This window comes from Geospiza fortis, unplaced genomic scaffold, assembly GCF_000277835.1.
Source record: "Geospiza fortis unplaced genomic scaffold, GeoFor_1.0 scaffold16, whole genome shotgun sequence".
In the NCBI taxonomy this organism is placed as follows: domain Eukaryota; kingdom Metazoa; phylum Chordata; class Aves; order Passeriformes; family Thraupidae; genus Geospiza; species Geospiza fortis.
In genome coordinates this window covers 7,704,297-7,725,756 of record NW_005054302.1, presented here as the reverse complement: position 1 = coordinate 7,725,756, position 21,460 = coordinate 7,704,297, and the positions used below count along the sequence as shown (strand labels likewise).

The following is a 21,460-nucleotide window of genomic DNA, read 5'->3' as shown; positions in this document are numbered from 1 at the left end:
TAGCCTTTCAAGACTTAGTACTTCTTTGTTCAGACCTGGTTTTCTAATTAAATTCACTACACAGAATATGTGTTGTCTTTACTACATGATGTTTGTATGCAGCTACAGCATGGACCTTGTAGCAAAACTGACTATCCTCTTTTAGAAACAGATCATAAATATTTTTACAAACCTTTTATAAATACTTGTTAATAAATATATTCTGTTAAAATCTCTATTGCTTTCAGAAATGCATGGTAGCACTTTCTTTTTGCTTGAAAATTATGTCCACAATTTTTTTCCACTTACTTCTGGATATTATAATTATATCAGATACATGAGAATAGATTTCCTGTATTTAAGATACAGGTATGTGGTATTTCTAGAAGTATTTTTTCCAATCTTGGGAACAAAGAGAAGTCTTGAATTAATTTTTGTGCTAAAGTATGATAAATTGACTGACTTTTGTGGTAGTTCTCCTAAAAATTTTGTGCCTGTTAGCAAACTTAAAAAAAAAAATGTGTTTTATACCTAGCTCAAAATTATTCTGTTATATCAGGAGCTCTGATATAACTTTCTCTAACTTCTGTCTGTCTTTTCTGTATTCACATCACTATGCATGTGGATTCTGACTTTGGATACTGTTTGAGAAAAACAGTAACTTCAGTGAATGTGTGTTTTTGACAGACCTGGAATCATTACACTACAAGCTTTTTCAGAATCTAACCGAAAACTTTGGCTTGAAGCTATGGATGGAAAGGAACCAGTAAGGATATTTTAATTTTCATTTTACAATTTTCTAGATCACATATTACAGAAAGAAGCTAGTATACATTTCAGATACTCTGTCACAATACCAACAAATAGAGTTGTTTTGTTTGTGAAACACTAATGCAAGTACATAGTGAGGATAACTACAAAGCGGAAAAGTAGATCTATTAGTTTAAGCCTACATTTATATATATCATTATTTTATGATAGGGTATTTAAATTAATACTATTTTAAGTAACACAATAGCATATTGTCTAATAGGATTCGTGGTTCAGATAACATATGTGAAATGGTTGTTATTACAGTGATAAAGAACATCGATCTTTTGGGCTTTTTCATAGAGTAAACAATTCGTACCATCTCGAAAGGCATTGCAGAGAGCAGAAACACACATTGAAAGCTACTGAGAGACAGGCTTGTCTGAGCTTTCTTCTCACTATTTGTATGCTCTTAAAGTAGTCACTGAATGAGGCTGATGTCAGACCTGTATCTGATGGGGAAAAAACGACTGATCCATTTTATGAACTTGATGAGTGTTTTTACATGCTTCTTGTTGGCCTGAACCAGTACAGGAGTTATAATCACAAGCTGGTTTGAAATATAACTCATCACGTCTCAGTAAATCTGATTTCCAATGCATTAGTTGCATTATGGTAGCACAGAGCTGTTAACCCAGCTGTGTGCTGGAGCAGTAAACCTCAAGAGATCATGAAAGGCGAGGTTGAGATTTCCCTAGAAGCAATCTAGTCCATAGCATGTTGCACCTCCTCACAAACCTGGCAATAAAGGATTTAAAGCACAAACATTGTTCTATTGCATTGTTGTTGTTTGACTGTTTTTTGTTTTGTTTTGTTTTTTACAGATCTACACACTGCCAGCCATTATTAGCAAGAAGGAAGAAAGTAAGCTCATTATGTTGAGCTGCCATATCTTGCTAGATTTCTGTAATGTTTCAGTTTCTTGATATATGTGTGGGAGAAAGAGATTATTTTATATTTTAGTTCTATTGCTGTAGAATAACTTTGTTGGTTATCTAAACTTTCCCTGGCACAACTGGAGGCCATTTCCTCTTGTCCTATTGCTTTTACTTAAGAGAAGAGGCTGACCCCGACCTGGCTACACCCTCCTTTCAGATGGATGTAGAGAGTGATGAGGTCCCCCCTGAGCCTCCTTTTCTCCAGGCTGAACACCCCCAGCTCCCTCAGCTGCTCCTCACAGCACTTGTGCTCCAGACCCTTCCCCAGCTCCGTTGCCCTTCTCTGGACACGCTCCAGCCCCTCAATGTCTCTCTTGCACTGAGGGGCCCAGAACTGAGCACAGGATTGGAGCTGTGGCCTCAGCAGTGCTGGGTACAGGGGGACGGTCACTGCCCTGCTCCTGCTGACCACAGCCTGGCTGATCCAGGCCAGGATGCCATTGGCCTTCTTAACTACCTGGACACACCTTGGATCATGTTCAGCTGCTGTTTGCCAGCACTCCCAGTTCTTATCTTTTAGACATCTTTCCATCCACAACTACCTGGGGTTGTTGTGACCCAAGTGCAGGACCCAGCACTTGGCCTTGTTGGACGTCATACAACTCACCTTGGTCCATCACATCTTTTTAGTTTAAGGTGTATATGCACCTCTTAGACAAACACTGAGTAACAAAATTTGTGTATTTAAAGGTACTATGAGATTTGTGTGCATAATTGTATTAACACTGTATTAACACATTGGTTATTATCTTATATTAACACAAATATATCAAACTAATTCAAATTATATATCTCAGAGAAAGAGATTTGTAAAATTTGGACATACATCTTCATCGGAGGTATATTTGAGACTCAGAAAATCTGAAATTTAAGCCACTATCTGTTGACGGCAGTACATTCACTTGAAATAAGATGACTAATTAAACTCAGTAACAAGGATTGTTCTCCTACATTACCATTTTATCGGTGATTATGTGCATATGCAAGGAAGAAAGAACATTGTTGTATTAAAAAGAATGACTATATTCTGTTCATAATGTAGGTCCTGGACTCTTAAAAGCATTTTGCTCAGCAGCTTTCAACTGTATCTTTAGAGAGGCTACTGATTGCTGAGAAAGACAATAGAATATTGAGCTTCTAATGGTACAGAATGACTACAAAGATGGGTTGTGAATGCTATGGATGTATCTACAAAGAACCTATTACAGAACAAGTCTTATAATGTAATGGATAACCATGTATTAGCCCTCCTTGATTAGTGCATGAGTGTAGCTAAAGAGAATATTTTGTATATTGATGTTGGAGAGTAATTACCCTTTTTTTTTTATAGTGTTCTTAAATGAAGCGGGTTTCAACTTCGTGAGGAAATGTATTCATGCTGTAGAAACAAGAGGTGTGTATTAAATCACAAATAAGGTGTTAGATTGTTGTGATTTTCTAAAATCTGGCTTTTTTTAATTCTACATGTTTTACATCTGTGCTTTGAAGTGTATCCATTATTTGGTTTGGACTTTTCGTATCTGGGTGCTTTGCACTCCAAATTGTTGTCTTCAGTCCCAACAACTGTTCTTAACATATTTGATATTTTTAAACTTTTTTATATAGCTTCTTGTTGATTAGACAGCTTAATACACAACTGCACATGTCTTTAGCCTTTCCTTTGTGTGCACTGACTTGACTTTTCTTTTGATACAACTGTAGGGAGTCTCAGCTCCCAACTTTGGTTTCAGGTGTGAAATCAGAAGACCTAAAAGTGACATTAATATTCTCTGCTGGTTTTTTGTAGGGTACAACCCCTATAATTTTATTCAATAATGTTGTACATTGTTTTTTTTTTTTTTTGTTCAGCAGCATTTAATGTTTAGCAACACACTTTTTTGTTAGTGGGAATGTAAAAAATTGAAGTAATTATCACTTTATCAATGAGGTGGTATCTAACAACTCACAGTAAGTTTTAAAGGGAGAGTTATGGCTGTATCATCACCTATAAAATGAGATAGCCTTTTCTTGAGCTGTCAGTGTGCAGATCTCTTCTATCCAAATGTGATCTCTCTGTGCAACTTTAAGCTCAACTTGAATTCAGTTTCTCAGCCAGCAATGTTATCATTGTTGAGTCTGCTGACTCAGAGCTTGCATTATTTTCTGGGGCAGGGAGGGTGAAAGGGTTTCAAAACAAAACACGTAGGTTATCTAAGATCAGATTTAGGAATGTTGTTTTCAAAGGAAAAGTAGACAATTTTTAAATGTGAAGGCTTGAAGTGGGGAGAATGGAAGACATTTAAACCCTGCTGATTTTAAACGGCAGTTAAAAATAATAAAATAATCATGACTGAGATAATCAAATAAGTCTTAAGCTGTGCCAAGGGTAATATAGGTTGGATATTAGGAAAGTGTTTTCTATAGAAAGATTGATAAAGAAGTGTTGGAATGGTCTGCCTGGGGAGGTGGTGGAGTCACCATCTCTGGATGTGTTAAAAAGAAGACTGGATGTGGCACTCAGTGCCATGTTTAGTTGAGGTGTTAGGGCATGGGTTGTACTCCATGATCTTTAAGGTCTCTCCCAGCCTAGTGATTCTGTGTTCTAAATACTGTATTCTAAATGTCACTCTTTAACATTGTTTGTTATTATTATCTGTGCTATTAAAAAAGGCCTGGCAATTTTAACTGGCAACATAAATTCTCAATTGATGTGTTAGAACAGTATACAGTATGTATTTTTGTTTTTATATAAATGTCAATCATATCTTACTTGACAGGGATGATGGTCTAAGCAAATATAATTACATAGTAATTCCACTGACATCTAGGCAATATAAACTTGTTCCTGTGTAATGTGTTTTAAGACTGCTTTTGTGTCTTATTTTTTACTTTTCTTAACCATCACCTTGTTGTTTGTTAATATGGGCCATTTCTGTGCAGAAGGGTTCTGTCAATATAAAATTATGCTTAGTGTATATTATGATGTGGACTCGGTGGAATGAATTTGTTAATATCCCACAAGAGGTTGCAGTAGGGTAAAGCAGTACTTAAGAATGTAATGGTACAGTTTTCCATAAATACATTTAGATGTTTTAAAAATGTACACCAAGAATGCATCAGCATCTATTGAAATCACCATATTTTTATTATTTTAATTTTTTCATCTACTTGTTTTCCCAACGTAGGTATTACAATCCTTGGGCTGTACAGAATAGGTGGTGTAAATTCCAAGGTGCAAAAGCTGATGAATACCATATTTTGTAAGTATCTGAAGTGAACTTTTGTCATTGTGCAGTGTGTTTGCTGTGATTCCTTTTGCCTCAGCTGCTGTGCTCAGAAGAGTGTGTCACAATATTGACAATTTTGTATGTTCACTGTCTGCCACTGAATTGAGTTTGCACTCTTAAAATGAGTAATTCATCTGCAGTTTCTTGTGTGCATTAGCATTCACTTCTGCATGTTACACATGAGCAAATTACTAATAAAAATGCTTTTCTTCTTCTGGCTTTAAAGTTCTATTTATTGATACATATTTGTCTTGTTCCACAAGTTCTCCAAAGCTTAGTTCCATAAGACTTCATGGCTCACCATGAAGTCCCTTAATAGACACTTGTTCCAGTCTTTCACTTTTCTTGCTAATTGATCTCTCTGATGCTTGTGTTTGCATGTTTAAGACAACTGAATTAGTAATTCTCTGTGGACTTGGGCTTACTTAACACTTTGATATAGTGCATAGTTAATGTTTGTGGTTACTAACTATGAGCGCTGAATTTATTTTTATTTATAATTTGGCAGAAATGAAAAGATTTAAATTGATCAGATTGGTGGTTAGTCTAGCTAATAAATAATTAGTTGAGCTAAATGGCTGATCTAGTAGCTTCTGTTTTGCTACCTTTGTAGTTAATGTGTAAGTGAAACTGTAACAAAATCCTAATTCAAATTCCTAACAGCTCCTAAATCACCTCCTGATATGGATATTGATATGGAAATTTGGGACAATAAAACAATAACAAGTGGACTAAAAAACTACCTCAGGTAAGTATGATGCCACACAGTTTCAGTATTTCTTTTCTGGCCCATTAATCTTTGGCTTGTTAGTATTTCTTGGATACATTTCTTGTATCCATTGCCATGGTAATAAATGAGTATTTTATTATCCTGCTTAATATTCCTGTGATTATGTATAATAATACACACCTTCAACCTTTTTAAGATATCCTGCCTTGTATAGCCCTAAATTCAATTAATTGCATGTTTTTATTTAATTTTTTATGTTAACCACAAAGCGTGTTATGCTCAGTCTTTTCTTTGTGAATCCCTTAAGTTGTGTACCATAAAATTTTATGACATTATGGTTGAATGAAAATCCCAGCAAAAGCATAGGCTTTTTATCTTATATTCTTAATATCTTCACAAATAAAACACCCCTCCTGTCATTTTTGCTGATAAGAGACAGAATATTTAAAAATTATGGTGCTTCTGAGATAACTCTTTTGCATGTCAATATATAATGTTCAAAAGAGACATAATAAAAAGTATGCAACCCAGATGGTGGGTGTACTATGCCTTCTACAAATCTAGATTTCCAATGCAAGTCACCTAACAAAGGGCAGCATCAGAAATCCCTATTAACCTGGAAAAACATGCCTAGGATTTATAGCAGGATGGTCATGTACATTTCATCGAAAAGACTGGCTTTGGTTGAAGAAATTTATAATACATCTTCAGAAGCCCAAGTCATTGTTGCTACTGTATTTGTGAAATTTGGATATGAGTGAGCAAGCAGTAGCTGTGTGTTTGTGTAAGGCAATTCACAGTCTGCCTTTCAGATGATGACTCTTTTAAGATCTCTCACATCAGAATTTCAGTCCCAAATTTCATCATATTTTTGCCTTTTCTTGGGCAAAAGGTTGCTTCTGCAGCCTGTTATACCGTTTCTGCAACTTTATTTTTTCCCGTCCTACAATATGGAATACAGGAAACATTCAGGGTCCGTGATGAAGTAACATTTTCCTTATTAACTTACATGGTGACACCAGATTCAATTCAAATTGATTTTCACACAGTGTACATGACTGAGTTTTATACTACTTGTAATTACTCATCACTGAACTGGATTTTCTAGAACCAATAGAGCATTGTGCAGATGTTGAGGGCTATCATAATCACACTCATAAAACTTAGATTATGAATCTGTTTTAAATTTAAAATTTGGGGTTTTTTTCACAACCAGGTGTCTTTCAGAACCACTGATGACTTTCAAGCTGCACAAAGATTTCATTGTTGCTGTTAGTAAGTAAAAAGTAAAATGATAAATACACTTTGATGAAAGTAGTATTGTTTCTAACCCTTAATCTTCTCAGTCACTATCTTTACTTTTCTTCTTGCTCTAATATGGAGTGATCCAGCCCTCAAAACAGAGAAGTCACACTAGATGAAGCTGTTCAGTGGTTTGTTCTGATCTTTTTAGTTGTTCTGTGTGACTGGCTTCTGCATGAAGTTTTGAACCCTCATTGAGATGTTTGCTTGTTTGTTTTATATAGGCTGATAATTTTTTTGTAACATTCGTCCCTCTAATCTGGGACCTTTATTTTCCTAGCTTGCCTTGAGAAATCAGAAAGGACAAAAGTGAACTCCTTTTCACGTGGATACAGAGATACATGGATACAGAGATAGCAGAGATCATTTTTCTAATGACTTCAGTTTAGAATTTGAAGATATTTCTCCATTTTCTCTTGTCTTTATAAGAATAAAAGACACAAAATAATTTTAGCTATTTAATCTATATTTCTTAGATTAAATCTTAAGCTTCACTGAAGTGGCACATCAAGTCAATACTGCCATTAATTTGTTGGTTCCAATATTGATCGTAATTGCTTTAGGCGAGTTCCTTGAAATACAGATTTCACAGTGTAATAAATATAATCAAATTTTCCTCAGCATTTGAAAGCTAATTTTGTTTGGCTCCTCTTGATGCATGTTTGTGTTAGTATACAGGCACTGATGCCATTTGTAGTCACTTCTTAGCACATGTTCTGATTTATCAAAATTTTGTTTTCTGTTTAATAGAGTCAGATGATCAGAACTACAGAGTTGAGGCAGTGCATGCACTTGTGCATAAATTACCAGAGAAGAACAGAGAGATGCTGGACATCCTTATTAAGCACTTGGTCAAGTAATTATTTTTTATTTTTCTCTTTGGTGTTATTGTAAGATGTTATCATTTTTGCTTGTAATTTGTCAGTGTTGCTTAATCCATTCTCTGCATTGAAACAATGACACTCAAAATTACATTTGATTTCTAAAATGTTGTTCTCAATGAAATCATACTCTCTGTAGAAACAGAATAAAACCACTAAGAGTTACCAAGATGGCAAACTATGTTTATAAAATAAACCTAGTCAATGTTTTCATTCATGCTTTTACTACAGGACTTACAACCAATTAAATAGAAGAAACATCTAACAGTAGGCCGAGGCTGATGGAAAACTGGTTTGAATCTGTCTCAAAGTGCCAGAGTATTTTAGAAATGAGATAGATTAGAAAGGAGATAGAATGAGATAGATGATATGATAATTCCTGTTCTTCATGTTTGATCTTATTTTTCTCTCTAGCAAGTCTGAAGTGTAGTATCACTTGAAAGCACTAATTTGAAGTATTTTCATTTATATTTTTGATATCTACATAGATGTCCAACTTTTCAATATCCATTAATATTCCCTTCATTTTTAATTGTCAGATAGAAAACATTTTGCATTTCTTTAATTTGGTGACCTTGTGTTTTCAGAAAATTACACTTGGCATACACTGCGAGATAAAAAAAAAGACAAGTATTTATTCTGTTAAGTTTCTGTACATCTTTGGTTAGGTTTTGCTAGTATTTGCTCAGTACTTTTGAATATGTATTATTCTTTCTAATTTAGGATGCTGTATCAGTACATTTATCAGTCATCTGGGAATGTGAATAGTGAAACAGTATTTCTTCAGATAAGGCTCACATGACTCAGACATTTAGAAGACATGAGAAGAGTCCATGTTGTGTTCATTCCATTCACTACATCCCAGATGTTTTGCTTTTTTGATCACAGCTTGAGCTACAGGCTGCAGTAAGCTACAGGCTGTCTACAGTGGAACCTAATGCAGTTTTGCTTCCTGCTATAGAAATGAGAACTTTGAACATTTCTTTGACAGGAAATCATTTAGCCCTAAAAAAATTGGTTTAGCCCATTATGTCATTAGCCCTGGAGAACTAGCATTATAGCAAGCTGCTGTAAATGCATTCATTGCAAAACCTGATTAGGCAGACTTTGCCTCTCGTTGTACTTGGGCTGACACAGAGAGCCAGATGGAAAAAAAGTTTCATAAGTTTCTTTACTCACAGAATTGTTTAATTATCTAAAAAATACAATATCTACTCCCTCGGAACCCTCAAAAAAGTATTTAATGAAGGATTAACAATTTTGTAAAAGCTGCTGGGCTGGAAGCTTCAAAATTAGAGGAATATATAAGCATAGGAACAGTCTTATTTGTCAGGGCAATTACTGTTAGACAAGGATTACTTTCTTCTTTTCATTTCTTTTCTCTTTATTCTTAGTGTGATCTCAGATGCAATTCCAAAGTAAAGCATACCTGTAGTATTCCCTTATTTAATTGTTCTCTTTAACTTTTACTTTTCTCATCTTTGTTGAGATTCTCATTTCATAGAGATGTAATCTTAATTTTACACTGAATGCCTTCAGTACTTTTCTTTCCAACATAAAATTCACCCCTTCTAATTTCCATATAATTTGCCAACTTGTTGTTTATGCTAGCAATTCTAATGAGACTGAAATTAAAATTAGTCTCTTGAGTGTATTAGCCATCTTCCTCCCTCATCTTTTTCCTACCACTGTGTGGAAATTTTTCAAAGAATAGATAAATGGCAGGTAAAGTGCCTAATTTTATGGAAATGGGAAAATTTGGGAAAAAAATCCAACCTCCTGTTTTCATCATTCTTTTGTTGAAAACCCAATTTCAAAGTGCATAATTCCTTCCCTACATTTCTTTTAGCTGTTCAGTTCCTTTATAAATGCTTTTGCAGCAAAGTTAAAATACTGTAGCTCTGGGTTATAGAATAAGGATAATGTTATTTTTTTCTTGGTTTAAGTCTTTACATCTTTGCCTAGCTTGACTTTTGTGTTACCATGCAAATTTAAATAGGATCAGATGTGGGATGTAGATCATACTGGAGACAAACAAACAAAACTGGCAAAAAAGCACCTAAGCATCCTAAAAAGCACCCCACAGAGACATGATACTGCATGGATACATAGTCAGTAACTAGGCAAACATGGCAAGTTTGGTGTTACTTTCACATGGGTAGCTCATTTTTTGGTTTTTAAACCTATCTAGTCAAATTATGTCTACTGTAAAGAATGAATCATTCTTTAGTATGATTTAACAACATAATGCTTTTCTGTGGTAGGCAGTTGGGAGTCTGTAGTCTGGCAGTATCATAGATTTGCTGGTGATACATCAAATGAAGAGATTCTGAGGAGAAAGCAATGGCATTTCCATGAATGCCCTACAGCTATCTGAAATGCGTGATTACCTCAGCTTGTGTCTGTGCTGTAGCTCAGCACCAGTAGGAGTAGGTCAGGGCAAAGTGGCTATCAAAATGATCCATTTACAGCCCTGGGTTCTTTCTCTTTTGCAAGAAATTGAGCCTTTGAAATGCATTGTAGAAAGCCCTTTCCTGCTGCAGTGTTATTGAATTCGCCATTTCTTTTATTAACCAAGCTCCCAAATTTGTAACCAAGGAAACCCAAACACCAGACAAACACTACCTTCTCTCTTTACTATAAGATTGTAGTATTTGTATAACAGACCTCTACAGTTACTATGCAGCACACAGCAGAGTAACATTGCAAAGGGAGGGGGTTTTTTTAAGTTTTTTATAGCATATCTAGAGTTGAGTTATTCAACATTCCAGTTTCATTAAAATACTAGCGGACTTCCCAAAACACCCTTAGTCATCTAAGATAAACATAAGATCTGTTTCAGAGAAAGTTAGATAAAGCTAAAAATGTGCTTTAACAGTGGAGTCATTTTCATGATATGGCTTCCAAATCTTTGCCAGTGTGTTTGTCTGAGGTAACATTTTGGAAAGTTTTGAGATAACTTATTGAAGCAATGTAAGAAATATCTAAGAAGATAGGCATTTGTTTTCCTGCAGTTTATAATTGTGCTGCATCCTATACAAAACCCTTTCACATATTTCTCCTACTTTTTGATTTAATTGGGGTGCTAAAATCTTCCTGCCCCAAATATGAAGGGAATGTTTTATAGATTTTACTATTTCTTAATTTTAAAAGTTGCAAGAGTTATTTTAATTGTGTAGGAAATGGCTAAAAATGCTCAGCTTGACCATAGTAGCAGATGGCAGTGAGAAGGAAGAGGAAAATGGGACCCAGTGCCTCATTAATAAGTTCAGTTTGGTAGCAGATTCAATAAGATTAGGCATTAAAGTGATTTTAAAATCCTGACTTGGCATAATATTCCTCAGAAATTAGGCAATAGGGCAGCTGTGACTGGGGAATCACTGGCAGTTTTTTCAAAGGATCTATGATGATACAGTTTTTAATCGGCAAATCTTAGTAGTAAGTAGAGAAATGGGGCATTGAATATTACTGATTGAGATTTAACTATCTGATAAATTATTGGGAAAATGAAGCTTTTAAATTCTACATTAAAAAGAAAAAAAACCTGAAAAGGTAAAGTATGTGATAACAGAATATACAGAAGTTAAAGGTTAATATATTTTAAAGCCAGATGTCATTATGATCATCTAATGTTATCTATCACACAGAAACAATAATTTCACTTAATCCATTGATCTCATGTTTTCATCAAATTGATAAAGAGATCCTATTGCAAATTAAGTGTTTTCAGTAACTAAGCTTCATTCCTTTACATGAACACTAAGGTATATGATAGATCTCTGTTACCACACAGCACCAGTTGAAAGTATGTAAGGACCTGCATAATCATTGGAGAGAGATAGTGCTTGCCCTAAGACTTCAAGCTGTAGGTGTTCTGAATCTCTCTGTATAGAACTCCAAATACAGTTGCCTTTCCCTGTCAGGTGTATCAGGAACTGAAATACTACTCTAGGAGGACATACTCATTATCCATTAAATTATTGCATGATAGCCTTAATGGAAACATAGTAGTTGTACTACATTGTATTTTGATTTTAGCATAAGTGGATGTTTTAAAAATGTATTTTAAAGAGGGGCATGAACTTGGGATCTTGTAAAAAGAGTAGTCTTAGCAAGTTTTTGCCTGTTAAAATTGTAGTTTAGCACAGTAATTAAATCACATATTGTTTGTGTTCATTTAAAGGGTATCATTGCACAGTCAACAAAATCTAATGACTGTATCCAACCTTGGTGTTATCTTTGGACCAACTCTGATGAGAGCACAAGAAGAAACCGTGGCTGCTATGATGAACATTAAGTTTCAGAATATCGTCGTTGAAATTCTGATAGAGCATTATGAAAAGGTAGAAAGACATCATCTGTTTTGCTATGAAGTGGAACTAAGTTCTAATTTTCATTACCATCAATAAGTCTTTAAGAATAGAGTCCAAAATGTGTAGAAGGTCATTAATAGAAATAATAGCTTCTTCCCACTCTATGCTATGAATCTATATTCCTAGAAAGTCTTTCATGGCTCTGCAAGGTACAGATCCGAGACATAATTTTCCATGCTTTGAAGGCATTGCTCTGAATCTTCAGTTGCTTTCTGAATATTGCTTCCTGAGTCTAGAAACAGAAGGTCATAACTTTGCTCCTGGCTGTTTCAGCTCTTTCTTGCTACGGTTGTACGAAGGTTCACTCTGGGTGAATGCAGGGATTCCTCTCTGAGTGCATCAGGTCAGAGTGTTTCTGGCCATTGCTGTCCTTAGGGGACATGTCAGCTCCATAGTGATGATTAGTCACTAGAAGGGTTGAGAAGGACTTGAGCAGGAAATCTTACACACTTACTTTCAGTCACTGCCATTGCTGGTATCAGCTTCACTGAAAGCTCCCCAGATTTTTTGTTTTAATTTTAAACTATTGGATTTCAGAATTCAGCCGAACATTCAAGACCTCCTTTACTTAGTACTCAAAAGGAATTTTATTCTGGGAATCTTAGTTGAGTTATGTCATCTTGTCTGATGACTGACAAAACAAAGTGAAAAAATTTTGAATTTCTTTCATTGCATAGTACTCAGCTAAGAGGCAGTTCCCAGTCAATACCAAGATACCCTGCACTGGTGGATCAGTAGGTGCTGACAGTACAGCTTGGTATCATATTTCATAAGGACTCCTCAAAATGGCTATGAACCTGATAGACTTCTTGGCTCTGATTGCAAAACATATATATTGCATTTTTCCAATACTGAATTTCTTCTCCAGAAAAGGAGAGCTCGTTCAGCACAAAGACTGACTGCACAACCAAAGCCACTCCTGCTCTATTTCACTGTCTGCAGAAATGTTTTTATATTGATGTGCTACTCACTAGTGCTTACCACAGTTTTAATGTACTCCAAGAGCATCTCAAGATGTCCATCCAAGTATTTCCTGCTATAGAAGTATATTTGCTTTCTTCCACTTCTATGAATGGCACAAAGGTGTATTTTCATGGTTTGTTTCATCTTCTTTTGGGAAAGCCCTATAGCTAGAGGGCCCAGAAATCCTTTCAGAGATGCCTTCTGGCATAGCATGGTAAAAAAATGGGTTTTTTCTGCAGCAATGAAGTGCAAAATTGACCAGTGGCAGCACTGGTATGTAAAAGATAAGAAGCAGGAGATGCCTTAAACGTAAAGTTGTTCCTCATTAAACTTGACTTGTTTGATCTAATAAAACTTTCTGAAACCCAGATTTGATTGTGATAAGTTACGACTGTGACATATTTCTGTGATGTATAAAAACTTTCTCTGGAACACAGAGCAAAAAAAAAATCAACTTTGTCATAATATTTAAAAAATATGTTACTTCTTGGAGAAGAGTCATTAGTAGGCACCTATTTTGTTTTACAATTTCAACTGTTAAGCCCTTCTTAACAAGAGATAGAAAATAAATCTATTTCAACAAATTAATACAAATATTAAGTACAGCTCAGTATTGGGGTTCTTGAGTTGTAAAATGAGATCAAAGCAAAGCTTATATTCTCTGCCTTTACTCTTTTGTAATGTGTGAGACTATGATAGTGTTAATTTCAAGCATAGTGGGGAGGAAAACAAATGGATTAATAATGAAAGTGTAAGAGTATCTCTGTTGTTTAATGTCATTTTTTCTCTTTTTCTAATCATGCAGATATTTCACACTGCACCAGATCCCAATATTCCTCTTCCCCAGCCTCAGTCCCGATCGAGTTCAAGAAGAACAAGAGCAATTTGTCTCTCCACAGGCTCACGTAAACCCAAAGGAAGGTACACGCCATGTCTAGCAGATCCTGACAGTAAGTTTGTCATTCCATACTGGTTATCTTGCTTTTTATGTCATCTTTTAACTTTGCCTGAATATTATCCTATAGCTACTGTATTCCAATGATCATCAGCTTTTTAACCTCTGTGAGTCACAGCAGCACTCTTGACTGGCTTCATTCCTCACTTCTGAGTGAGGAAAAATGTTTGGTTATAGGCAAGTCTTGTGTTGCATAACAGTGTTCAATTTAAACATTATATCCTCCTATAACAAACGTAATTCAGTAAAGGATAGGAGATCAAAACCATCACTTGGCTTTTTTCACATGCATGAAACTGTGGTCATTCCTTCAAAGTCAGCCACTGCCTCAGCTGCCAAAACCACTGAAACTTTCTTAGGTTTTCTGGAATGGAAACCAACTTGAATATTCCTGGGAGAAGCAGTATACTCATCATATGGCTTACTGTTTAACAGCAGGGAGTTTTATCTATAATCAACTGCTTGTTTAGAATGCTTACTTAATTTTATATAGATGTAATTAAAAAGTTTTACTTCATTCATTCTCATCCATTTGGGTCACCACTTTTTTACTTACTGGCTGGACTTGTAAGGAGTATTGAAACTTTATAAAAGCTTAAGTTTTTAACAATTGCACTACTGCAACAGACTTCCTAAAGAATTTCTGTGTCCCTTGATTCCTCAAAAAGATTTATATGAGACTGAATCAGTAAGTTAGACAACAGCTAAAGTGCATCTGTTCTTGAGGATCTGTAGTAATTCTGAAGTCTGAAATGTTAAGAAGTCTATCCTCAGTATATTCTTGCACTGCTGCTGCACTTTCCATAGGCCTATGTTCTTGTTTCCTGCCAGGCAGAGTTTAAACACTAAATAACAATAACTCCCTGCACATGGATTGCCAGTATGAATGACATGGGGTCCCAAGTAAGAAGTTACAAAGGAAAAGTCAGTTACACCCGCCAGAGGATAAACTGGGCAAGTTTCAGGTGTTTTTCACTGTGTAGCTGCAATGAATGAATACCAATATGAAAAAGGGGATATTTCTGTGCAAGTATTTCACAGAGTGTATGCCAGCTTCTTCAGGCTATGCCAGGAGATCTTCAGGCTGGAAGAATTTCCACACTGAAAGGCTTGTCAAGCATTGAAACAGACTTACCAGGGAAGTGGTGGAGTCTCCACCCCTCAAAGTATTCAAGAAATGACATGGCAATCAATGCCATGCTTCAGTTGACATGGTGGTGTTCAGTGAAAGGTTGGATTCAATGATCTTGGGGGTCTTTTGTAACCCAAATGATTGTATGACTTATGTGATGCTACATTTGGTGGCAGTTTGATTGCCACTAGGTCTGATCCAACAGCTCTCCATTTGTGTTTTGCTTATTAGCTGAAACTCAGCACTTGTGTAAAGTTCCAATTAGTATCTCACTTGTGCCCTGAAACACTGAGGTAGAAGCAGAAGTACTCTTCTTACTAAATATCTCTAGGTGTGGTGGGTAAGAGGGAGCCAAAGATTCTGGCAATAACATTTTCAGAGTACAAGATGGTTTTAAGTCATCATTTGAATGAAGCATGGACACAATTATATTGCAAGAAATAAAGGAAATCTGTATGGGGTGAGAAAAGAGATAAAGGTTTCATATGGTAGGGAATGATAAAAAATTACAGAAAATGCATCTGACAAAAAATACATTAGCCAATCTTGTGACTTTCAAGGGACTAATGGGCAAGATGAGTATTTAAATTGTAAATAAAAAAAAGTTTTGTTCTTTCTGCAGGAAACCACAGATTAATGAATTGATAACAAATAAGGTACAAAAGAGCTAAAAGTGGCATGAAAGAAATGTACATGATTAGAAAATGCAGATTATGTTTTTCACTCTCTCTCCCTTCCCCTGCCTCCTCCCTAGGTGACTCGTACAGCAGTAGCCCCGACAGCACTCCCATGGGCAGCATCGAATCTCTGTCTTCTCACTCCTCTGAGCAGAACAGCACCACCAAGTGCACGCCCTCACAGCCACGGGAGAAATCAGGAGGGATTCCATGGATTGCCTCTCCATCTTCTTCAAATGGCCAAAAAAGTTCAGGCCTGTGGACTACAAGTCCAGAATCCTCATCAAAGGAGGATGCAACCAAAACAGATGTGGAATCAGACTGCCAAAGTGTAGCTTCTGTCACTGGACCAGAAAATGCCTCTCCACCCACAGACCTGACCAAAAAGAGTTCCTACAGTCTGTCTGGGCTAAAAAGGTCTTCAGCATCTTCCCTTAGATCAATTCCATCAGCTGAAGGTAATTTCCAAAGTCTTTTATCACATCAGTGTTAACTAATGCGTCAGAAAACAAGAGCTCGGTCTGAAAGCTAGTGATACTCATTAGTCTTGTTTGTTTGCTTGTTTTTAATTTTTGTGGTATGTTGTTTCAGTTTTCAAACTGCTTCTGAGATATTTCCATTGCTTATAACCTGCACAGTTCACACAACTTAAAAAAAATGTTTCTCAAATTTAGATCACTCTCTGTCCTCCTACGATTCAACTATAATTTGATACAGAATAATACTATAGATTAGAAATATTAATATTAGAGGTATTGTGCTTGTATTTTGGGATCTCTGTATTATGACAGTGTGTAAAGCATTATTAAGCATTGCTTGGTCTTTGGCATAAGGAGAGAAGCAGATGCAGTTTTCATCTTGCAGAACATCCGTGGAAACAAGGCAGTAATCCGCTGATAAGTCATCTGGAAGAACGCATGTGGACATGGTTTATATTCATTAAAAGGACTTCTTTTGTGTGCTGTACAGTCTGTAAACATATAGATTTGCTTTATCAAGTTACAGTGGCAATTGATTAAGGCAAATCATGGTCATTTACTCTTAAGTATATTTTTTAAACTGCATGAACCTTTTGCAGATATCGAAATGTTAATTCATTGTGGTCTGATTTCACACTGCTTTGATCAGTTGACTTCCTGAGAACCATTTCCCTGTGATTTTTTTTTCAATTTTATGCAAAGTGCTGCTTTATGAATGCTTTTATTGTCACTTTTTAGTGATTGTACTATCTAGCCATTGCAATGTAATTTTTTAGCCTTCTCAATTTTAGTGTCATTTCCTCATTCTTTCTGTTGATTCTTTTCTCTTGGCTTTTCACCTGAAAGATGGTTTTTTCGCTCTTAGTAAGTAGTTTCTCTACCTGTTTTGACTCCTAAAAAAAGGAAAAAAAACCTCAACAACAACAGCACAACCTTTGCTTTGCACAGTTATACATGTTTTGTTACAAATTCAAATCAGCTTTAATGTTCCCTATAATTTGATGTTTTCTGTAGGTAGCAAAAGCTGCAGTGGATCTATACAGAGCTTATCTTCAGCAGATACCAAAGATACACTAAAGGCTCCACCAAACCCTGATTTGCCTCCCAAAATGTGCAGGAGATTAAGATTAGATACTGCATCCAGTAATGGCTATCAAAGACCGGGATCTGTGTAAGTCATTAAGGCCCTTTGGAGATTTGTGTTGTTACAGTATTGTGTATTATAAAGTGATTCCAGAAACGTTCATATGTAATTGAAAAAGTATGCATGAATACTTGATTTGAACATTTCTGTATTTGTTAATTATTTATCTAGTTTTGTTAAAATTGTTAACAAAGGAGATGGCATGAAGTCTGTTTAAGTCAGTTGAAAGACTACCATTGACTTTATTAGACTGGAGATAAGGTAGAAATGTTTCCTAGGAAAATGATTAGTATTACTATCTCTGGTTCTTCTGGAATTTAATATTTCAGAAAGTAGCAGAAATGCTATTTACTGTCTGTGCTGTTATCTCAGAAAAATCATCAGATTTTATTTGTGGAAGTCCAAAATTGGAGGAAGGAAAAAGAAAACAAAACAAACCTTCAGCTCTGAAGTGTCTTCAGTTGCTGCATGATAAATAGTAGATTTTTAACAGCTGGCATTTGATTTGTTTTGTTTTTTGTTTAGTTTTATTTCTTTAATGCTGAAAGGAAGATAGTTCTAAGCGATAGAGATTATGATTTAGCCTATTGAGATTTGGGTTAATAATGTTTCTCACTGCTTTCAGAAGACTGAAAAGTCAGAAGATCTCTCCTGATCTAACTTTGACCCAGAATATCTCTGTCCCAATGAACAAATATTTCCAGATCTGCAGAGCATCAAGAAGTTTTTCAAATACTGCAGGATATCATTCAGCCTCTCCGCTTTGTATCTGGAAGGGATCACTGTAGTCATTTCAGACTCCTGTGTCTTACTTAAACAGAGAATTCTGCACAGCTCAGAGTTCCAGCATGATAGTGATAGACTTTCAGTAAAAGCATTTTCAATATATTGGCCATCCATGAATACAGTTTTAAACACAAGAGGTTGAGGTTTCCCTTGGTAACTCTGCATGGCACTGGAGCATGTGGAAGTCTGTTGCCCCAGTTAGGTTACACCCTTAAAAAGTCTGGTAAAGAGGAATGTAAATGAATAATTAAAAAAAAGAAAATTCAAATGTGTCCATGTCTTTAGATGATTAGAAGTGAAACTAGTGTGTGCAGTGTAAAGCAAGGCTTTGCATTTATTTTCAGAGTGGCTGCAAGAGCGCAGTTGTTCGAAAGTGCTGGTTCACTTAAACAAGTTTCTTCAGGACGGTAAGTGCTACAAACTGTTTGACGTTCTGTAAAATTCTTTCTGTTTTGCTGGCCTCAGGATTGAAAATAAGTGTTGGAGCTTTGTTCTGTGTCTTTTGGACAGCATCATGTGGCATGTGAAATTTTTTTTGGTTTACAAAGTTCATCCTTTCTTCAAAAGAAAGCTAAATTTCACAGAGAATAGCAGCCAGTCTGGTTATTCTCTCACCTGGGGGAATAGTGAGAGAGGCTCAGGTCAGCTGTCTGCTTAAGGACACAGACACAAGAGAAAATTACCTGTATTTAAATTAAGATGAGGGTGCTGTATTTTCTCCATACAGCTGTTTGTATGGAATGGCTTCAGCAGAGTAGCAAACCTGCTAGTTGATGGTAATTTGCTCATATAGGCAGGTCTGGAATAACATCTACTTTAGAAAGTTCAAGATTAACTTGATCAGGATTTCTGTCTTTACCATCACACCTTCCATGTCTCGGTGTCTGTCTGGAGAAACTGTTGACCTTTCTTCTTGGTAGTGTGCAGCAGAAAGTATTGGCATTTTCTTCACAATTGTTTGCATTTACTTCATTAATTTGATTCATTTTTATATTAAATGAATTTAGAATTTTCTAGTAAGTGTTTGTCTAGGAAGCAGTATCTTCTGTACATTACTACTTTCCTTACAATTAATAGACAAAGCAGATAAGTAAATAGATGTATGAAAACATCTGTCTCTCTTCTCACTATCCCAACATTTAAAATTCTTTGAGACAGAGCAGAGATTTAGAGCTTTACTCACTGATAAACCCATAACTTACCAGAACCGTTGAGCCATGAAAAAGAGATGTCAATCCATGAATCCAGAAGTAGTAGCCTAAAGTAGCACAGAGGTAAAGGAAGATGCCAACATGCTGAAATGTTTGGCCATGGAATGTGTCCATCCTCTCTGGCAGATCTAGCAGGAGAGGGAAGAAAAAGCTCTCCTGCAAAGGCCTACTGATTTTGTGAGAGAAGCAGCTTTCAGGAATCAAGGCTCTTGTTTTGTGTAGTACCATGAACTGTAAGATGAACAAGAAGGAGGATGGCAGGGGACGAAAGGGGTGTGAAAAGATCAGGGCAATAATTTAAGGAAAAAAATATAAAAGAAGGGTCTGGAATGTTCTTAAGCCAGTGCCCTAAGTTGAAAGCAATGACTGCTTCACCAGTCCTTCCTCATTTCATCTTCAACGCTGTTCCTTTTCTTATTTTGTATTTCTTCCTTCTTTCAAACTCTCCTCTGTTGTTCCTTCAGAGCCTGTGCCATCTGTACATAAAAAGCATGTAAGAAGCAAAAATCTGACAAAGGAAAAAGTAGCAGTTTGGTAATGGATGTTGAGAGGGGATAACAAAGCTGAAAACACTGAACGGCTGAATAGCTCCTATACTTCAGCCTTCATAAGAAGGCAGAAGAGCAACAGGAGCAAGGAAAATGGAAAAAGGGAGGTTAGCAGGCAGAATGAGGAAGAAATCAGTAATAGCTCAGCTGTTCTTATAGTGCTGCTTAAGTCTGAGTGTGATTTTTCAATTCAGAACCAGCTATTATTTAGCTGCATTTTATGAACATGAAGGCTGATTTTAAACTGTAGATTAGACTTTGTTGTTTTGGGGTTTTTTTTGGTTCTGAAGTATGTAGAAATCATGGTAATTACAACTTGATCATGCAGTAGAAATGCCTCCTGTGTTCATAACTCTGGTAACTAATGAATGTATGCAGGACCAAGTGTAAGGCAGAGAAACTATTTTTAAGCTTCCTGGTTTGATACCAGAAATACTCAAGTCAAGACAGTGTTGGACTCTGCATGGGTAATTTACCCTGCTAAGATAAATTTCAAGCTACTGCTTACCTATGCATTATAGAATGTAAGTAACTTCATCCCTGCTTCAGGCACCTGTTGCCCGCTGTGGTTTTTTGCACAGGTGGCAGATCAAAAATACCTGTATGGTTTTGCAGTCTCACATTGTTTTCTGTATTGCAGCAGGTAATGCTGCACTTGAGATTTTACTGCCACGGTGGTCTGGTCCTACTTAGTTTCTTCTTATATTCAGTGTTTGCAACCCTGCTTTCTGACTTTGTATGATGCAACAGGTCTCTAATGAGTTGTGTGTCCTCGTTTTAATGCATTATTTGACCTGTTTTCTCTCTTTGTATACATGAGTATATGCTCCTGTAACACTAAGGGACTTTTCTAGTCAGAAAAACAAGAGACCACAGTATGTGTGTTAGGATTGAACAAGGAAGACCAAAATTTGATGCCCTGTCCAGCCTGTGTTCTCTTTTTCCGATTACAGAGTTACTTTGACTTCTGTCTTCCTATTTCCTGATTTGAAGTTTATTATTCATCAGTTTCCCTTACTGTGGTATTAAGCTACTGTGTACAGTGAAACCAGTCTCTGTCACTAATCTAGTGTACACTTGAAAAGGCTGAAGAAGCTTTTTTCCTATTTTCACAAATGCTACAGTTAGATAAGTCAGTCAGGCCTGAGGTCTGTTTATTTCAGATTCTGTACAGAAATGCACCAGCATATAATCCCTGACTCTACATATTCTTGACTTTGATTTAGACCTACACAGAAAGTTAAGTCTCCTGAAGTGAGAAACTGCATTAGAAGAAGAATTTTCAT

At 36.1% G+C, this 21,460-nt stretch overlaps 1 protein-coding gene across 1 annotated transcript in view; it reads left to right on the top strand.

Moving 5' to 3' along the window:
* ARHGAP42 (Rho GTPase activating protein 42) overlaps positions 1-21,460 on the top strand; it is a 112,615-nt gene that overhangs the window by 82,204 nt on the left and 8,951 nt on the right. Inside the window, exons 10-21 of the mRNA XM_031066018.1 lie at positions 667-745; positions 1,614-1,653; positions 3,058-3,120; positions 4,892-4,966; positions 5,657-5,741; positions 6,940-6,998; positions 7,776-7,881; positions 12,090-12,249; positions 14,048-14,192; positions 16,084-16,464; positions 17,500-17,656; positions 18,760-18,822. Of these exons, the coding sequence (XP_030921878.1) occupies positions 667-745; positions 1,614-1,653; positions 3,058-3,120; positions 4,892-4,966; positions 5,657-5,741; positions 6,940-6,998; positions 7,776-7,881; positions 12,090-12,249; positions 14,048-14,192; positions 16,084-16,464; positions 17,500-17,656; positions 18,760-18,822 (1,413 nt within the window). The remainder of the gene's footprint in view (positions 1-666; positions 746-1,613; positions 1,654-3,057; positions 3,121-4,891; positions 4,967-5,656; positions 5,742-6,939; positions 6,999-7,775; positions 7,882-12,089; positions 12,250-14,047; positions 14,193-16,083; positions 16,465-17,499; positions 17,657-18,759; positions 18,823-21,460) is intronic.